General features: G+C 45.5%; 1 protein-coding gene across 1 annotated transcript in view; it reads left to right on the top strand.

Annotated features, from left to right (window-relative positions):
* Nucleotides 1-20,825, top strand: part of SNAP47 (synaptosome associated protein 47) — a 66,641-nt gene extending 45,816 nt beyond the window's left edge. Inside the window, exons 4-5 of the mRNA XM_052643466.1 lie at nt 1,917-2,041; nt 19,303-20,825. Of these exons, the coding sequence (XP_052499426.1) occupies nt 1,917-2,041; nt 19,303-19,449 (272 nt within the window). The 3' untranslated portion in view covers nt 19,450-20,825. The remainder of the gene's footprint in view (nt 1-1,916; nt 2,042-19,302) is intronic.
* The last annotated feature ends 338 nt before the right edge of the window (nt 20,826-21,163 follow it).

Genomic DNA, 21,163 nt, shown 5'->3' with positions numbered 1-21,163 from the left:
GTGGATCAGACGTGGGCCTTGCTCCTGGAGAACCCAGCTGGGGGGAGCCCAGTTCCAGCAGATGCCGAAGGAGACAAATAGCAGTGCAGCACCTAGCGAGTCACTGTCACTGTGCAAGCTGAATTGCACCAGGACAGATGACGGGAGAGTGCTGTAATTAATGAAAGGGCTGAGTGGAGAACATGTCTCCAGACTCAGGCTAGGGGACATCTGTCTGCATGGCATGTGCAGTGGGGTGCATGGTGGGCAGGGCCGGTGTGCGGGGTCCTGCCAGGGTGGCAGGAACAGGAGTGTGCAGGGTCAGGGAGCAGACTAGAGAGAAGGGTGCAGGCTGACCGAGGAGTTCACTTTCACCCACTAGGCCAGAGAACCACTGTTACATGGACACATGAAGTGCACTTGGCCGTCATGTTGCCACTGAGAACATTTTAAGGTCATGTGCATTAGTTCGCGTTTCCTTTAGGCTGATAACAGTTAGCAGAACACATCCTCTGTTGTCCAGTTTAGCTCTGATGGTGTTCTGTTGCTAATATCTTAGAAAAGTGCTTTTTATTAGGTAACCTCTTAGTGACATTTATGTCTTGTAAGACCAACCAACAGTGAGTTGTATGCTGTGGAAAGTTCTCTATTTAATAAGCCCTTAGGAGGATGGAGTAGTGGCACTTTGGAGGTTGTAGAACACGGGTTGTGAAATCAATTTGGTTGATTGCAAGCAGCTTTTATATAAAGAATAGAAAAGCAACCCGAGTGCATGGTATGTACTGAGGTTTTTGTGTTGTGACTCCCAAGGTATATGTGACGGTGTAGCAGTTCTGTGTAGGTTGCACTTCTCACAGGTGTGCACAGTTAAAAGGCAAGCAGCCTCGCATAGGGTCTTCCTTCCCAGGGGAGTGCTCGGGTCTGCAGTGTGGAACCCCTGCCCTTGCCTCCATGCAGGTTTTGCTTTGCATCAGCTGGTTCCTGAGCTCACTCTATCTGACCGAGACTCTAGTAAATACACTCTCATCCTCATGTCTTCTCTGCTCAGTTAGGGAATTTCAAGGAGTGTTAGTTTGTAAGAATTTTTTAAAGAAATAACAATAAGGGGATACTTGTGTACCTGTTGGAGGTGGCTGTTCTTTCCCCCGAGCAGGGACTTGTACAGGTAGCATACCCTAGAGTTACCAGCTGTATTATTCAGGCCCAGCAGGAACTGGGCCCCAAGATGAATTTCCTTTCCTAACAATGTACTTATCAGCTGCTCTAGGCCACTCTGCCAGAAGGCAGCGCTGCTTACTACCCTGACGGTCCTTGGAAGGAAGTGGGAGTGTCCCATCTCTGCCCTCCCATTCTGCTGAAGCAGAGCAAGCTGCTCAAAGGAGTTGGTCCTGGAATCCAGATGCTGGTTCTCAGACCAATATGCTTTCATCTTTCCACCATCCTAATAAACTGGAGAAGGAAATGGCAACCCACTCCAGTGTTCTTGCCTGGGAAATCCCATGGACAGAGGAGCCTGGTGGGCTACACAGTCCATGCGGTCACAAAAGAGTTGGACACAACTTAGTGACTAAATAATATATACTCCTGGGTAAAAGATCTTGCTTCTCAAAGTCAGTTATAGAACAAGATCCCGAGTATTTACTGTGTTGTACACTCCGATCAGTGTTGGGTAAGGAAGCAACCCTGGATTGGGATAGAAGGCAAGGCTCAGGCAGGTCCCACATTCAGTCAGCTAAGCAGAGGCTCAGCCAAGTGAGTTCACCACACTTACTGCCCTGGCAAGCACAGAGGCTCTGCGCACATAGATGACTGTGAAAACACTCTGTCAACCTAAAGAGCTCTGACGGTCTTAAACACCACTTTTTCTAAAGTTCTGAATGTGCTTGTGTTGTTCACACCTTCTGGAAGATGCCTCTGTGTTTGACTTTACATTTCAGCATCTGGACTGATGGACCAAGCCACGCACTGTGAATCCTCCTCAGGGAGTCAGGAAGGGAGGCCACTTCAGCTACAGACAAGCGAACCAGTAATTTCTGAGGAAGACACCCAGGAACTGGGACAGGTAACATGCATTCATAGTGTTATATCCTCCCCTGCAGGCAACTTCTCTTTCTTGCGTAAAAACAACTTTCCAGTGATTTATGCTTGCCCCTCACCTACACAGAAATGTTGGGATATCCACCTGATTTGCTCAGCTCCCTGTGGCTCAGAAAAGGAGAATAAAGGCATTGCCCATTCTGATTCCTTTCATTTTGTGGCATGCAGATACACATAGCATTCCTGTGCACACACAGTAGTCTTGCTTCTTGTATGTGTGTGTGTGCACACATATGCTCTGTACATGTACATGTATGCATGTGTATACTGTGTGCACACATATGCAGCACCCGTGTGTGTGCTCTCTGTGTATGCACTGCCTGGGCATGTATAGTTGAGGGCACTTGCCCTCAAGTGTTGGACACTGGTTCTTGAGAAGGCTTGCCACTGTTTGTCCAGGAAATTGAAATTTAAACAATATTTGATAGAAATACTTTCAATTTACCTTCCTATGTTAGTGCTGGACAACACAGGGGCCTTTTCTTCCTCCTTTTTTAATAATTATGTAGCAGATACCTAGACATTGTGTCATTTCATTCATAAATATTTCAGTAGCTTTAAAAGAAAGAACTGTTTTAAAAAATCAGCACATATATATGTGTTAGTATACTTATTGGTGTTTTTCTTTCTGGCTTACTTCACTCTGTATAATAGGCTCCAGTTTCATCCACCTCATTAGAACTGATTCAAATGTAAAGCAAAAGAAAGTAAAAATAAAAATTAAAAAATAAATAAATAAAAAAAATAAAAAATCAGCACAGTACCATACTCACCTTAAAAAAGTAAAAGGTAGATTCCTTGGTGTCATCAGACATCAAGCCAGTGCTCAGGTTTCCCTTAGTTCCCTCATTTAGAAAAACGGGTCACATGTTTGTTCCCATTGGAATCCTCATAAGGCCCCTGTGTTGCATTTAGTGAAGTGCCTTTAATTCACAACTTTCCTCTGTCATCTCTTCTTTTGCGCTTTATTTGATTAAAAAAAGCTGAATTGTTTCTCTGTCAAAATTTTGCAACCTGCAAGATATTACTTCCTTGATCTCCCCACCTCCCAGCAGGTGGTGAGCTGTCTACTCTCTGCCTTGGCGCTCCTGTAGGTCAGTTTGTAGCTCTAGAGGCTCCATCAGATCCAGGCTCCGTTTTGGAGAGACTATTTTGTTGATGGCACCCCACAAATGTCATCAAAGCCTTGTATGCCTTTTAAACCTGTTTTTAGATAATTTTATTCTGTGTGTCTACATAGGCATAGACTGCTTTAAGCTCAGCTTTTTCCTTTTGGGGGAAAAAAGTGTTCATCTTTTACTATGGGGTATTTTAAACATACATCATTTGTCACTTATTCCTTCTGATCTAACTGAATTGCTTTTAGTAATGACACGTAGACAATCTGTTTTCTAGCTGCAACTAGCAAAATTTGCAGCTTACTAATCCCTTCTTTGGATAGGCTTATTGACTCCAGAACACTGCAGATCTTGTCTATCTTGGGACTTGAGAAAGCTTTGTACTGTGAAGGCAAACTTAACCTGTTCTTGTGAAAGTGAATGAGAGTACATATAGGCCTCAGACTGGTAGGATCTGGGTCCCTTCTCTCACTCTCCAACGAAGATGTCTGTGGCTGAGATGAGCTCTCCTGTGTCCCACCGTTGTGCTGAGACTGGAGCAAGAACATGGCTTTTTCATGGGAAATGTAACAATCTTATCTGTTAATTCTACTGGTGGCCATGTAGTTGGAGAGGGCCCTTCCAATTTCAAATAAACAATCTCTGCTGTCATGTCCAGTGTGCCCTTCCCCTAAAAGCTGGATGGATAGAATGGAAGAGATGGAGATGGAGGCACCAACAGCTAAGAGTAGAAGATCCCTCAGTAACCACTGAAGTCGCCATTCTTCCCCACGAAAGCTGGTGTCTGTGTGGTTGGTCCTGACTGTCATCAGCAAGTCTCTGTGGGCCCTGTGGCGTCCGTGCTGGGAACAGCAGATGCCGTGGTCATGAATCAGGATGCTGGCTTTGGGGCAGAGGACGTGGTGATCCCTGAGCGGTTGGGCTGCAGGACCTACCCACAGGAGGGGCGGGACTTTGTGCTGGTTAGCGGTCTCATTCTCCTTCCCTGCAGGGAGAACGTAGTTTCATACGAGGTTGTCTTTTTGAGGTAAAACACATGTTTCATATTTAGAGAAGAATTTTGAGCTGTGTAGCTGAAGCTCGGGCATAGGTAGGAATGAGTTAAATTTCTAGGGAAAATGAAAATGCAAGAAAATCTCCGTCCATTCATCTGTGGTTTCTGCTGCAGATGCTATTAAAGTCATTACGTGAAAATGGATTTTGGTGACTTAAAGTGCAGTTGGGGTGCTAGAGAGAAGACGCACCGTGATTTCCTCATGGAGCAGCATGCTCAGCGCAGTGTGCCAGCTCCCTCTGTGCTGGGCCTCTGCAGCAGGCATGTGGGCTACAATTGGGCCCCATCTGCTGCGTAGCTGTGGCTGTCCACCATCCGCTGTGGGAGGGCACGTGGTGGAGGAGGCCGGGAGAGGAATCAGAGTCCCTCAGAGGGGTTTGGCAGAATCCCGTGAATCATTTCCAATGTCTGATGTGCTAACCTTTCCTGCCTCAGAACTCCTGCTCTTTCGTTACTAACTCTGTGGCTCCCGTGTATTTGATACAGCATTTGGAAGTGATAAGACAAAAACGGCACGGTTCTGTCCTCAGACAATCACTGTTGTATAAAGTTTCTTCATAACTTCTTAATCTCCACTTCCGTGTCTTGTGCTTGCTGTTTTTTCACCCTTTCTCCGTCTTTCACCAGAGGAGGGATCAGGGCGGAAAGCTGGCCCGGCTCTGGCCTTCCGGTTCATCGGGCTCTTCAGTGTCCCCGGCCGCGGAACAGCAGTGAAGGAAGACTCGCCCTGGGCGCATCGTCATTTCCAGGAAAAAGGGCTGCACACAGTGTGGGTTCATGGCAAGAGTGGAGGGCATAGTTTTGAACTTTCTGTTTGATTACATTTGGGCATTTAGCTTGCCTACTGTATGTGGTATCTTTATAAACAATAAGTGCAAAACACAAAAATGAAAAATGGAGGTGATTCATTCAGTTCAGTCAGAAAGTTGGTTTACTGGAAAACTTAGCTCGTCAGCTGGCATGAGGAGAAGAGTTTATTGAAAAGGCAGCCCTGTGGATGCCTGTGCTGGGGAGATGACTGAGGGCCAGGCCTTTTGTCTCTGCGTTGATTAGCCGAGCCAAGTTCCACACGTATCTGCACTGGTAATTCACTGGATCGTTCCTGAAATAATTCAAGGGCAGGAAGGATGCTGTGGCTCTCTCCTTGCTAACTATCTTAAGAAACTAGTGTCCTTTTCTCTCTCTCTTTCTATATGTTGTGTGTGTGTCTATTTATATTCTTTTTCACATTGTTTTCCATTATGGTTTATTACAAGATAATCTTATTTTCTTTTTCTTTTTTCTTTCTTTTTTGTAGAATTTATAAAATACATTTCGTCTTCAGTAACTCCACCTTTCTGGTCTTTTTCCTTGTACTTTCCCCCCAGTTATTTAAATTTGTCCCAATTCATGTCTCCTTTCCTAGTTAGGAAAAAAAAGAATCTTTCATTTCTTGCATAACTGATCTTTAGCCTAAAATAAATGTCTGAATTAGTGGGATTGTATAGCCCTGGCTTCAGTGTATTACTTGTTTATTTGGAGAAGACAACACATCTGGGTTTCCTTGAATAATTGTCAGGACAAAGTCATGAGATAATGAGTGAGGGGTGGTAATCCATGATGCTTCTCATCAGCTGTGGCGGTAGGCTAAACCACACCTCAGAAATGCACATTCTAGAACTGATACTTCTTAGGATGAAGGTGGGAATGGCTAAACTGGCAGGCCTTCAAAAGTAGAAAAGCAGTAACACATTCCACCAGCTAAAGGACCACTGACCAGTGCTGGGAGGGCGTGCCAACACCTTTGTTGGAGTGGGCTCTGTGGAGGGGTCTGGGGAGAGGGAGCTGGACATGTCCACTCAAAGGAGTCTGGATTTTGTCCTGTAAGTAACTTGGAATCATTGAAGATTTTTAAATAAGGAGAGACGAGATGATTTCAGGTTTTTACTCATTCTCCTCAGGTTCTCTTGTTGTCCTCTGCTTTCTTCTGAATCTTTTTCAGACAGTTCATTTCATTGTTAATTATGAGGCACAGTTAGAAGGTTAGTATTTTTATTTATGGTTTTGATACCAATCTGAATATTGGAAATGAAGTAGGCTGTTTATTTAAATATATGTTACTCTAATTGTGAATTACTAATAAATGTTTCTGACATCATATCCCATGTCATTTCTAAATGTTAAACCATTAAAAGAGGAAGAGGTACCTAGTAGCTTTTGTTGTCCACATACAGGGGGCATTTCAGTGGAAGGTCATGTAGCCTAGGATGAGCCCTGGCATAGGAAGCTGGCATCCCGGCGCTGGCCCCAGCCCTGCCTGTTCTCTCGAGTCCTGGGAAGTCTTTGCTCCCCTGGCCCCAGTCTCCACTTCTGAAAAGCAAAGGCACTGACCTGCAGTGTGTTCCAGCACCTACCATCTAATGCAGAATCTGCCGCAGTGAAAGGAAAGCTGAGCTACAGGAAAACGCCATGCCTTACTTACTCATTTCTGGTTTTCCTGTCTGCTCTGTTGGTTAGCTGGGTCACTGGTAACCATGAGCGCTGCTTTGACAGACAGACAGACACGTGGTGCCCCCACTGCCTAGCCCAGCCCTGCTTGCTGTGGTTTCATGTGCCTCCCACTGGTGGCCTCTGTAATTGCCTGGGACAACCAGCTCTTCTCCGTAGCAGCCTTTGGAATTCCCATCGTGTTGGGTATGGTCACCGTTCTAGCAGAGGCCCTTGTTGTTGTCTGCGACAGTGACTGTTCATAATGAGAGGGCCAGTCCAAGTGTGTGGCTATGTGTCCTCTGCAGTTGACAGAGAAAGCTATGTGGGCACATTGGACCTCCTCCACATAGAGGCTGTGGTGTGAACCTGAGCTGCATGGGGGAGACGCCTGTCCTTTGGGTCCAGATACCCACGCAGATGAATCTTGGGGATGTATTCTGTACTTTGTATTACCCCTGGGAGCTGTGGATAGGGAAGAAGCTGCAGATAAGGAACCCTAAGATTTTGTGATTCCAGAATGTACCAGCATCTCAGGGAACAAATTCTAGAGCAGCTGCTTGGTGGTGCAGAAAATAGAATGCCAAGGGGCAAGAAACAGATGGTCAGGCATTTCATTTTGGAGGATGACTTGTTCACCCTTCAGAACATTTTCCTGTGTTCTTGGTCAGCTTTTGAATGAACCTCAAGTCTTAAAGTCAAGTGTTTGATTATACTGTTATTGAGTACCTGCCTGTGGAAGGTTATGTATATTATAACCATGTTTTTTTATTGTGGTAGAATATGTAGAATAAAATCTTGTCATTTTAACTATTAAAAAAATTTTTTTTCTCTATTTTAACTATATAAATAGTATTAATTACATTCAAAAATGTTTCACAACCATCACCACTGATGGTTTTATTTCCAGAGCTCTCTTATCACCCCCAACGGAATCTGTTATAGTGAAACAGTAACTCCACATTGCACCTCTCTCCACTTCCTGGTAATGTCTAATCTTCGCTCTGTCTCTATGAATTTGCCTATTCTAGGACCCTCCAATGGGCTTTCCAGGTGGTGCAGTGGTAAAGAATCCACTTGCCAGTGCAGGAGATGCGGGTTCGATCCCTGGGTGGGGAAGATCCCCTGGAGTGGGAAATGGCAACCCACTCCATATTCTTGCCTGGGAAGTCCCATGACAGAGGAGCCTGACAGGCTACAGTCCATGGGGTCGCTACTAGTCGGATACGACTGAGCGACTTCACTTTCACTTTTCACTTTCATGCATTGGAGAAGGAAATGGCAGCCCACTCCAGTGTTCTTGCCTGGAGAATCCCAGGAATGGGGGAGCCTGGGGGCTGCTGTCTGTGGGGTTGCACAGAGTCGGACACGACTGAAGTGACTTAGCAGCAGCAGCAGCAAGGTGATGGTAAAGGACAGGGAAGCCTGGAATGCTGCAGTCCATGGGGTCACAAAGAGTCAGACACGACAGTGACTGAACACCAACCACCACATATGAACAATATCCTATGAAGTGTCAAAGAGAGACATTTGTCTTTGCTTCTCTGACTTGACTTAGTATAATAATCTCCAGGTCCATTCATGCTGCTGCAGGTGGTATTATTTCATTCTTTTCAATGGCTGAGTCATATTCCATTGTGTGTATATGTGTGTGTGTGTGTGTGTGTGTGTGTGTGTGTGTGTGTGTGTGTGTGCATATACAGATGTGTTCCACATCTTCTTTATTCAGTTCTCCGTCAGTGGACATTTAGGTTGCTTCTGTGTCCTGGCTGTTGTGAATAGTGCTGCAGTGAACTTTGGGGTGCATGTGTCTTTTATTTATTTTTAACTGGAGGATTATTGCTTTGCAAGGTTGTATTGGTTTGTGCCATGCACCCGCATGAATCAGGCATGAGCATACGTGTGTCCCCTTCCTCTTGAGCCCCCTCCTGCCGCCCTGCCCAAGCCCCCGTCCTTCCAGGCAGTCACAGCACACTGGACAGAGCTCCCTGTGCCATGCCGCAGCTCCCTACTAGCAGTCTGCTTTGCGCATGGCAACGTATAGATTCACTGCTCTTCTCAATTCATCCGGCTCTCTCCTTCCCCTGCTCTCTGCACACATCCGTTCTCGTCATCTGCATGTCTATTCCTGCCCTGTAGATAGGCTCGTCGGTACCATTTTCCTAGATTCCATATACATGTGTTGATACACAATAGTTGTCTCTTTCTGACTTACTTCACTTTGTAGAACAGGCTCTAAGTTCATCCACCTCAGTTCAGCTGACTCAAATTCATTCCTTTTAATAGCTGAGGTATTACCGTTCTGTAATATCAGTGAGCTGTAATATTAATATTAATTATTAATATTAATGAGCTGTAATATTCTATTACATATATGTACAACTTAAAAAACTTTATTTTGTATTGGGGCATAGCCAGTTAACAGTGTTGGGACAGTCTCAGGTGAACAGGGCAGGGACTCAGACATACATGTGCGTGCATCCATTCTCCCCCAGACTCCCCTCCCGTCCCCGCTGCTGCGCCACGTGGAGCAGAGTCCCCTGTGCTGCACAGAAGGCCCTTGTCGGATCTCTGTTTTAAATATGGCAGTGTGTTACCACAACTGTAACTGTGTCTGTATCTGTCAGTGGACATCTAGGTTGCTTCCATGCCCTGGCTATTGTAAACAGTGCTATAATGAACACGGGTTCACGTGTCTTTGTCAGTTGCGGTTTTCTCAGGGTATATGCCCAGTAGTGGGATTGCTGGGTCATATGGATGCCCACTCTTGCCACTGTTATTCAGCATGGTTTTAGAAGGCCTGGCTATGGCAGTCAGAGAAAAAAAAGAAATAAAAGGAAACCAGATTGGAAAAGAAGAAGTAAAACTCTACTGTTTTCAGATGACATTATACTACACATAGAAAACCCTAAAGATACCACCGGAAAATTACTAGAGCTAATCAGTGAATTTAGTAAAATCACAAGGTATAAAATTAACACATAGAAATGCCTTGTACTCCTATATACTAACTGAAAAATCAGAAAGAGAAATTAAACAACCCCGTGACACCACTGCAACAAAAAGAGTGAAATACCTAGCGATAAACCCGCCTAAGGAGACAGGAGACCCGTGTGCAGACAACGGTAAGGCCCTGTTGAAAGAACTCAAAGCCACACAAACAGATGGAGAGAGAAGGTCATGTTCTTGGGTTAGCGGGGTCAATATTGTCAAAATGACTGTGCTTTCCAAAGCAGTCTACAGGTTCGGTGCATCCTCGTCAAATCACCAATGGCAGTTTTCACAGAGCTGGAACCACCAATTTTAGAATTGTATCTTTTAGAGTTTTGATTCTTCTCCAGGCATGTGCTCAGGAGTGGGATTCCCGGATCATATAGTATCTCTGTTTTTAGTGTTTTAAGGAACCTCCAAACTGTTCTCCATAATGGCTATACCAGTTTATATCCCCACCAACAGTTGGTGGCGGGGCAGGGGGTTTCCTCAGTGGCTTAGCGGTAAAGAATCCACCTGCCTCATAGAATTAGTTTGGAAGTATTTCCTTCTTCTTTTTTTCTTTCTGAAGTGTTTCTTCCTCTGCAGTTTTTTGGATAGTTTCAGACGGGTAGGTTGGGTTTCTTTTATCAAAGAAGGAAGTTCTCTTTTAGTCCTGCTTTTCTTTTTTGTGTGTGTGTGTTTTAAGGTTTTTATTTTTATTTATTTTTTAAAATTTATTATTATTATTTACTTTACAATATTGTATTGGTTTTGCCACACATCAACATGAATCTGCCACGGGTGTACATGTGTTCCCAATCCTGAACCCCCCTCCCACCCCCACCCCCACACACCATCCCTCCGGGTCATCCCAGTGCACCAGCCCCAAGCATCCTGCACCCTGCAACGAACCTAGACTGGTGATTCATTCCTTATATGATATTATACATGTTTCAATGCCATTCTCCTGAATCATCCCACCCTCTCCTTCTCCCAGAGTCCAAAAGACTGTTCTATACATCTGTGTCTCTTTTGCTGTCTCGCATATGGGGTTATCGTTACCATCTTTCTAAATTCCATATATATGCATTAGTATACTGTATTGGTGTTTTTCTTTCTGGCTTACTTCACTCTGTATAATAGGCTCCAGTTTCATCCAACTCATTAGAACTGATTCAAATGTATTCTTTTTAATGGCTGAGTAATACTCCATTGTGTATATGTACCACAGCTTTCTTATCCATTTGTCTGCCGACGGATATCTAGGTTGCTTCCATGTCCTGGCTATTATAAACAGTGCTGTGATGAACATTGGGGTACATGTGTCTCTTTCAATTCTGGTTTCCTCGGTGTGTATGCCCAGCAGTGGGATTGCTGGGTCATAAGGCAGTTCTATTTCCAGGTTTTTAAGGAATCTCCACACTGTTCTCCATAGTGGCTGTACTAGTTTGCATTCCCAGCAACAGTGTAAGAGGGTTCCCTTTTCTCCACACCCTCTCCAGCATATATTGCTTGTAGACTTTTGGATCGCAGCCATTCTGACTGGCGTGAGATGGTACCTCATTGTGGTTTTGATTTGCATATTTCTGATAATGAGTGATGTTGAGCATCTTTTCATGTGTTTGTTAGCCATGTGTATGTCTTCTTTGGAGAAATGTCTATTTAGTTCTTTGACCCATTTTTTGATTGAGTCGTTTATTTTTCTGGAATTGAGCTGCAGGAGTTGCTTGTATATTTTTGAGATTAGTTGTTTGTCAGTTGCTTCATTTGCTATCATTTTCTCCCATTCCGAAGGCTTCTTTTCACCTTGCTTATAGTTTCCTTTGTTGTGCAGAAGCTTTTAATTTTAATTAGGTCCCATTTGTTTATTTTTGCTTTTATTTCCAGTATTCTGGGAGGTGGGTCATAGAGGATCCTGCTGTGATTTATGTCAGAGAGTGTTTTGCCTATGTTCTCCTCTAGGAGTTTTATAGTTTCTGGTCTTACACCTGCTTTTTTAAGGTTTTGATCATGAAAGGATGTTGGGTTTTGTCCTTGCTGTTTCTGCATCAGTTGAGTTGATTATATACGTTTTTTCTGTTTGTTCTAACAATATGGTATATTGCATGACTTGATTTTCTTTTTTTTTTTAATATATTTTATTTATTTTTAAATATAAGTTTATTTATTATAATTGGAGGTTAATTACTTTACAATATTCTGTTCTAAGTCTGAACCACCCTTGCATCCTGAGATAGATTCTACTTGGGTTCAGTTTGCTACTATTGTAGTATCTTGTGGTTTTATTTTCATTTGCCTTAGAGAGTTTACTAATTTCCCTGTTTGACCCATTGGTTGTTAAAGGGTGTTGTATTTCTACATATTTGTGAGTTTTTTTTTAATTTTTCCAGATTTCTAGTTTCATTCCACTGTGAAGGTACTTTCTATTACTTCGGTCTTAAGTTGAGGCTTATTTTGAGGCCTGCCATGTGGTCTGTCCTGGAGGATGTTCTGTGTGCCCTGGAGGAGACTGCGGGTTCCACTGATTCGAGTGGAGTATGCTTTGTACATCTGTTGGGTTCAGATGGTGTTCAAGTCTTCTGTTTCCTTATTGATTTTCTATCAGGATATCTCATCATTGCCAGCATCTTTTTTACCTTTTAAAAAATGGTTAACTAGTAGTAGGTGGTTTTTGGTTCAGGCTGGAAAGTTGGTCTTAGGCAGTATTTAAATGTAAAATTGGATGAATACATGGACACAGTATTGGGGAAGCTTCATGGCCTTGGGCAGCGTGCTTTGCCCATCCCATCTGTAGCACAGGGCTGGAGACTAATCGTTGGAAACATAGCTTCTCATGGCCAGTAAGTGCCTTTGGCAAGTGAGCTGTGTGGCCTTCAGCAGGCTGCACATTTCCCAGAAAACGTGCTGCTATCACGGTTTACAAAACGGCCCCTGCTTGAGGTTTGCTTTGAAGTGAAGGTGAGGCTGGTACTATATGGAGCAGAATTCTGTTCTAAACAATTTACCAGTGGGGCCCCAAATGTTTGTGACCCAGTCAGCTCTGAAGAACTTCCAAATTAATGCATTTTCTCTTTATTTCATATCCTGAGAAGTCCCCACTGAGGCATTTCCTTCAGTTTATCGAGCATTTCACTTGGTAGGGATTCCATTCCTCTCTTAAAAACATGGTTCTTATCATGGGAAGCTCTGTTTACAGTCTGATAGCAGCTTGGTTCCCAGGACTTCTCTATAGTCCTGGGAGGTGCTTTCCTTGCCCAGGCCGTAAGCTAAAGGGGCCATCTTTGCTGTGGGCCATTGCGGGTGTCTATAACCACACTATTCAGCAGACTTCAAGTGAGGGCTAACAGATCCCTGAAGACTCAGCTCTCAAAGTCTTGTTGTACAGACACAGCCCTGGTGCGTAAGGCAGGTTTCTGCTCAACTCTCTGTGCTGCGAGGGGGTTGTGAAGAGGGGTGCTCCTTAAAAGAGAACCCTTTCCTGCCCCTGTGCATCACAGGTCGCCCTCAAGACCTCAGGGAATGCAGAGAGGACAGAGTGGGGCACAGGGGTGGCTTGTGACTGCTGAATGTGACCGATTGTAGCCAAGAATATTCTATACGCCTCCAGAGCTTTGGTTGAGAGGGAGCCAATTTTTCCCTCTTTGACTTCTCTATAGCATGTTAATAGTCCCAAATGGTAGAACTGCAGACAGCTTGATTTATCCCAGCTCTATTCGTAAATGGTTGCTAGTTTCTTACTGCAAGAACATGCAGTCTTTCAGTGGGCCAGCCTAATAGCAAGATCAAGGCAGGCAGTCTAGCTAACATCAAACTGACTTTGTTCTGTTGTTCAGTCGCTAAGCCGTTTCCGACTTCTTGGTTGAGACATCCCCTCACGCCCATGGACTGTAGGCCACCAGGCTCCTCTGTGTATGGGTTCTCAGGCAAGAACACTGGAGTGGGTTGCCGTTTCCTTCTCCTACTCATTTTAGGGACTAAAATATACTAATAGTCTAAATCCTGGAGTTTTATTGTGAGGTAGAACAAAGCACTCTCTTTTTTCAGACTATAAGTGAGGCAGCAGCTAGCGTGTTACAGCTTTGTGGAAACATTAAGGCCATGTCCTGACGCAGTGAAAGCACAAGCCTACGTGTTCCAGGCCCTGCGTACAGCAGAGCTTGGGGCCTCTGATTCCCAGGCCTTCACACCTTGAGAGCTGGCGTGAGGCATATGTCTGTTTTGGTAAGGGAGCCTCCTCTACTGGGTGAGCCATTTTTCCATAATTTATTTTCTTTTTTTATAAACAAAGTGAAAATGGCTGGAAAGCTAAAGGATCTCTGTATCTGCTCTTCTGTCGACCCAGATGGTGTCTGTGCCGCCGTTCTGAGGTCTGTGACATTGCAGAGATGGAGGTCACCGTAGCATGTGGCCGAGCAGCAGGTCTTCCTCTTCCAGAGAAGACAGAAACTTCTGCTCTGTCCTGGGGACCATGTGGTGCCTCCCACTTCCTGCCTGAGTCATCACGGCTCTCCCACTTCCTGGTTCCTGAGGCTCATGGGTGAGGCCAGCATCCTGCCTGTGGGGAACCAAGCCTCCTGCTTTGGCTTTGTTGAGCGCCTGTGACCCCTGAGGAAGAGCACGGAGCATTTCTATGGTGTTTTCTCAAGATGCTGCTCCCAGAGATACTGGCATACATGTTATTTTGTCTTAACTTGTACTTATGTGCACTGTATATTTCTTGGGAATTTATCAAAGTTCTCCCTAAAATTCACTGTACTATTAATCACATAATTTCTGTGTAGGTACAAATGTAGCTGGATGATGGCTGGCTGCTGGGTTTATTTATTAGTGGAGCAGAGACTTGGGGAAGAGTCCATTTTGACCCTAGTCTTTGAGTCAGAGCCCAGTGAAGGTTCGTCTGAAAGCCCCGTTGATATTCCAGAGGCTGGCAACATCATGCATTGATGACTAGACAGCTTGTCATCCTGGGCCACAGAAGTAACAACTGTTTTACGGTTTGGCCAGACTTCATATTCTCCATTCTTTCCATCCCATGTTATATGGAATGCACACGATGCCGTTTAATTACTTCAATCCCTTTCTTAAAGGAAAAAGACACTGAACCAATATTCCAGAGGTACTAGTAGTTTGAAGGTTTACTCAGTAATTTTCTTTGCAGACTTAGTAGCTTTAAAGATCTCACTTTTGTTTTTGCAGTATTAATTAATTTCAAGTGCAGTTTTGGCAGACCAACCAAGGGTCTCAACAGGCTGCATAGAATGAGTGCTATTTTTAAGACCATCTCAGTGAAAATTTTTCCAAGTGAAACTCAACAGGAACCAGCCTTTATTTGGACTCATATACTCAGTTAAAATGCTCAACTTTTGTAGGCATGTCAGCTGTTCTTGTTCACAAAATAAGTTGTATGTGCCTTTTACTACTGTGTTTATTAAGCAGAGAATCAAGAATATAGGTGTTCTTGCTTTTGCCACTGTTTCATTTTGGAAAAAAGGCAGTTGATTCATCCGCTAGAGAAAGCTGGCTGTAGAAGTGTAGGACACACAGCATCTGTCACATGAAGTGGTCCTTGGTGAGAGTGCTGTTGCCTGGCGACACGGGCCTGAGCCGCCTGCAGCAGCCACTGGCCACGCGTGGGTCCTGAGCACTTGAAAAGCAGCGGGCCCAAGTTCTCGCAAGTAGCTTGTGAGAACTTCATATAAAAGAAGAATGCATATAAAACCTCTCATTAATGTTTGTTGACTTCATGTTTAAATGGGGGGCTTCTCAGGTGGCGCTCGTGGTAAAGAATCCACCTGCCAATTGCAGGAGACACCAAGGGCACGGGTTCAATCTGTGGGTTGGGAAGCTCCCCTGGAGAAGGGAATGGTAATCCCCTCCAGTATTCTTGCCATGAAGATTCCATGGACAGTAAAGTCTGGTTGGCTGCAGTCCTTGGGATTGCAGAGTTGGACGCAACTGAGCACCCACTCACGTGTTTAAATGAGAATATTTCGGGTTATTTGGTTTAAATAAAATATATTATTAATTATACTATTTACTTTTTATTAGAAAATTTGAAATTTCGAGTATGGCTCTCCCTAATTGGATATCTTTCCATAGTCACCCAGGGCTCTCAGAGCTGCGGGTGCTAAGATATGTGAATTGCCCGCCTATCCCTGACGAGAGCCCTGTCGCCATTTTCTAAGGGTCTCACGCAGTTTCTTTCATTGTCTCAGTGATGCGATTTCTGAGTCATGGCCATGACATCTCTTGTCCGTGCAGCGGTTGTAAGGGCCACAGCACCCCACTCCAGTACTCTTGCCTGGAAAATCCCATGGACGGCGGAGCCTGGTGGGCTGCAGTCCATGGGGTCACTAAGAGTCGGACACGACTGAGCGACTTCCCTTCCACTTTTCACTTTCATGCATTGGAGAAGGAAATGGCAACCCACTCCAGGGTTCTTGCCTGGAGAATCCCAGGGACGGGGGAGCCTGGTGGGCTGCTGTCTGTGGGGTCGCACAGAGTTGGGCACGACTGAAGCGACTTAGCAGCAGCAGTAGGAGCTAGACCCCAGGAACTCAAGCAAGTCACCCACCCTTCTCAGCTTCATCTGTGAAACAGAGTTAGATTGAGGATTAACAGAGAATAGTTAGGGCACATGGCAGGGGTCCCCTAAATTCTATTCTTATTTCAGATAACAGGGGAATGAGAACCGAGAACACAAAACCATATACACACACACATGCCTATAGATCATATGTCCATGTGGCTTCCCCAGTGGCTCAGCAGTAGGGATCTGCCTGCAGTGCTGGCTCAGTCTCTCAGGCAGGGAGATCCCCTGGGGGAGGAGTGGCTGCCCACTCCAGTGTTCTTGCCTGAAAAATCCCATAGACAGAGCAGCCTGGCAGGCTACAGTCCAAAGGACTGCAAAGCGTCAGACCCAGCTGAGCTCACACGCATATATATACATACACACACTCTAATCCCCAGTTTTACTTTCCTCTGAGAGTGTTTGGATGTTGGGACGAGAAAGCAATATTATCAGCAGTGCTTGTCTAACAGGCACTAATTTGGATTTGGGTTTTGGAGGACTTTTATCATCTCTTCTGAGTTCTGGTTCCTGGTTTTCTGTGTACACTGTTAATATCAGAACAGAACAGTTGACTACCTGCAGTGAAGGGAACATGTGGCTCCCTTGCCGAAAGCCCATCTCCTGCCGTCAGTGCATGTGCAAACAGTGCTTGTTTACAGTTTAGAACCTGGTAGTCCTGGAAAACAGTTCAGTTGAAAATAGACCTGACCACGTTTTGATGTGATTGACAAGGATGTAGAGGTTGCAAAGAGAGGGGTCTGTGTGGCCTAATCACTCAGCGTAGGAGAGAGACCTCCTCAGAGGCGTCAGATGGGACGCAGGTGTCTAACAAAGGGGGCCTTTTGTGCAAGTTTCTGGTAGAATGGCCTTGTTATCACACTGAAATGGAGGTAAGAAGGAGGAACCGCTGACCAGAGAGAACAGCATGGAAGGGCCTGCCTGACACAGTGGTGAGTGGCGACTTTTTTATTATGCTGTCTGGGCCTCAGCCATATGAGATCATAGAAGTGAGGGATGGAAAAGACCTCCTGTATGAGGTCATCCGGCCCGTCCCCTCCAGAGCTGACTGACCCCACAGGATACTTTCCAGAGCTCTGTCCAGCTTTTCAAGTGACTCAACGCGTGGAGTTTCCACCAGCTCCCAGAGGGCGCAGAAAGGCAGTGTCTCAGACTGCTAACTTGGATCAGGATTCATTCTTCTTTCTCATGACGAAGGTCCCTGTGATGATGCTTTGTTTGAAGAGAGATGGGGTAAGTCCTGCCTCTGTCACTGACTTGCGTATAACTGCGGATGACCTCAGCAGGCCTCATCTCCACATCGCCCTCCAAAAAGCGGGGGTGTTTTGCTGGGTTCCTTCAGTCTGAGCGCTCGAAGACTTGGCGGCAGCACCTTACATAGCACTTTATAGTTTTCACAGCTTGTTCACATTTGTGATCTCATTTGAGCCCCACCGTTCTTAGGGAAGGAGTTGATCTTATTCTCCTCCTGACCATCTCCCTGCCTATTCTGTTTCTTGTTAATCAAACGGAGGAGTTCTCCCAGGCAGTGGGTGGTGGGCCAGGTGCTCAGGCATTCCTTTTTGATTCGTTTGACCTCACAGGTACCACTGTGCCTTCTGAGACACCATGTGGGTGCTCTTTACTCTCCTTGAGGTGTGGCCTCCTTTCCCAGGCAGTAGCACTGCTCAGAATTATCCCAGGCCGCCTCTGGAACCCAGAGCTTTCCTGCCCGTGTCTCTGGGTGGGACCTGCGGGGGGAGTGGCTCTCGGGTCTGGAGTGTGATATGTGATCGGTAGGACTGCATTCGGGGTCCTCCTCTGGTGCTCACCCGGGCTGCTCATCGTCAGACCCACCCTCCTGTGATAAAGGACTTTGCATGGATCCATAGGCAGGCTGGTCCATCGGGAGTTAGTAAACCGGGCACCAAGGGCTCGTCTTAATTCAGATTGGGCAGTTCCTTCCTTCCCTGAACCTTTCTCTAAAAGAGGAACAGTATTGATGTTTATTGCAAGTAGTTGGTCATTAAGATTTCTCTCAAAATCATTTCTTTTTGTTGTCAAAACATTAAATTTTTAAACCCTGGTTCAGTAGGTATATAATTAAAGTCATTTCACGGTGCAACTACTCTCAGATAGAGTTGTAATACAGTGTTGCTCTCAACTAGTTTATAAAACTATGTGAAGTATGACAAGAGTCCCAGAAACGGGGCAAGGAGCTGCCGTCCAGCCTGGGCGACTCCCTTGGTCTGGGACGCCGTCCTTCCCTGTGGCGTCACTGCGCGCTCCTGGCGTCTCTGCGTGTCCTCCTCCGTGTCTGCGCTCACTGGTGCCTCCTTTGCCTCCCTGGAGGACGCCAGGGCCTGCACCTACAGGGCTGTCTCCCAGCACTTCTGAGTAGGCCCATGGGGCTGTGTTGAGTACCTGCTTCATCACCTCTGGCTATTTCTCCTGTTTTGTTCTGCCTTTTGCATTTGTGTGTGAAATATATCAAACATACAGACAAAAAAGGGGGCTTGCCTTTCTTTTTAAACTTCGGTTTTCCAGCTTCAGTCTGCAGTTAGGCCCTTGGATGCGGAAAGGCGAATGAATCAGTGATCAGGTGAGAGCTGGAGCTCAGGCCTGAGTTCTGGCCTCGGGATTCCCGGTCCTGCCCCGTGCCACTACCGTTGCAGGAATTCCATGTGGATGTGGTAACATTCTCAGCAAGGCGGTCAGCGTCAGAATCGTGGGTTAGAAGCAGCAGTGCCTCAGGGACATATCTCCTGGGGCTGTGTGGTCAGTCTCCTTGTTTATGGCCTGGAGCAGGGCCAGACAGCAGATGCATCATCTCCCGACAGCCCTACCTCGCTGAAGGTCAGTGCCAGAAAACAGCAGCGCTGAGACCCACAGCCGGGTCAGAGCTGGAGGCTCTGTGCTCAGAGTGTGGTTATCCCCATCAGCTACACATTTTCTGAAGTGTTATGAAAATAATGGAAAGATATATTATCTATTTTTGAGAGCATGAGAAAAGGCAGCCCCTCCTATCATTTGTGCTTCTCTTGCAGATCCTGAGGAAGCTCAAAGGTCTTGCGTTAGACACCGAGACAGAGCTGGAGAGACAGGATGAGGCCTTGGATGGCATCACTGCAGCTGTGGACCGGACAACCTTAACCATCGACAAGCATACCCGACGAATGAAAAAACTGACTTAGAAGAATAGGAAAGCCTAGGGATGACTGCTTCTGATGAGAATCACTTCTGAGTGCATTGTTCTCAGATCCTGCATGCTTCCTTTGAGATGAAGACCCTGGGAAGTCAGTCCAAGTGCCTGTCCCGGGAGGTGCACAGCTGCCTCAGGATGAAGGGCTGCCAAGAAAGCGGCTTGGGGTGATTGTAGCTGCCGCCAAGGGATTCCCTTGTAGGGAGCTGAAAGTGCACAGGAGGAGTTCTGCCTACAAATGCAGGGACCTGCCTACCCGCAAGGCCCTCCCTGGCTGCCTGGGGAGTCAGGAGCACACACACGTTCACACAGGCTGAGCCCTACAAGGAGGCCACGGCAGCACGGCGTCTTCATTCTGAGGGTGAAGCTGGACCCAGGCCTCAGGGACCACTTTGCCTGGCCAGAGTCCCGGGTCTCCAGTGCACAACTAGCTGTATTTTCATCCTGTCTCCATTCTTGATAACCATAAAAAGGATGATTTATGTCTCTATGAAAGAAACTGCTTATTTCTAACCCTCTGCCTGTTTGAACACTGCAGGCATATCCTTTGTCAGGAAAATCTCTTCTCCAGAATCACATTCAGTCCTGAGCCTGCCTCTCCTGCATGCCCTGCTCAGCACAGACCCCAGTGCCTTCACATTGTTCCATTTTTCTCTGATGGACAGGTCAGTTTCTTTTTGGTTGTACTGTAAGTTCTAACAAAAGCTAAGAGTACACCTGGTACACCTGGAGCTCATCCTGTAGACACCTGAAATATTCTTTTACTGCTCAGTTTTTAGTCAAACATGAAAGCAGTACAAATTGCACCTATTTTATTTTTTTATTTGTTATTATTTTTTAATATATATTTATTTTAATTGGAGGCTAATTACTTTACAATATTGTATTAGTTTTGTCATTTATCAACATGAATCTGCCACGGGTGTGCACGTGTTCCCCATCCAGAACCCCCCTCCCACCTCCCTCCCCGTACCATCCCTCTGGGTCATCCCAGTGCACCAGCCCCGAGCATCCTGTATCCTGCATCGAACCTGGACTGGCGATTCATTTCTTATATGATATTATACATGTTTCGGTGCCATTCTCCCAAATCATCCCACCCTCTCCCTCTCCCACAGAGTCCAGAAGGCTGTTCTATACATCTGTGTCTCTTTTGCTGTCTCGCATACAGGGTTATCGTTACCATCTTTCTAAATTACATATATATGCATTAGTATACTGTATTGGTGTTTTTCTTTCTGGCTTACTTCACTCTGTATAATAGGCTCCAGTTTCATCCACCTCATTAGAACTGATTCAAATATATTCTTATTAATGGTTGAGTAATACTCCATTGTGTATCTGTACCACAGCTTTCTTATCCATTCATCTGCCAATGGACATCTAGGTTGCTTCCATGCCTTGGATATTATAAACAGTGCTGTGATGAACATTGGGGTACACGTGTCTCTTTCAATTCTGGTTTCCTTGGTATGTATGCCCAGCAGTGGGATTGCTGGGTCATATGGCAGGTCTATTTCCAGGTTTTTAAGGAATCTCCACACTGTTCTCCATAGTGGCTGTACTAGTTTGTATTCCCACCAACAGTGTAAGAGGGCTCCCTTTTCTCCACACTCTCTCCAGCATTTATTGTTTGTATACTTTTGGATAGCAGCCATTCTGACTGGTGAAATTGCACCTATTTTATTTTATTTTATTTTTGCACC

This window comes from Budorcas taxicolor, chromosome 7 (genome assembly GCF_023091745.1).
Source record: "Budorcas taxicolor isolate Tak-1 chromosome 7, Takin1.1, whole genome shotgun sequence".
NCBI classification, from domain to species: Eukaryota; Metazoa; Chordata; class Mammalia; order Artiodactyla; family Bovidae; genus Budorcas; species Budorcas taxicolor.
This window is presented reverse-complemented; position numbering and strand designations above follow the sequence as displayed.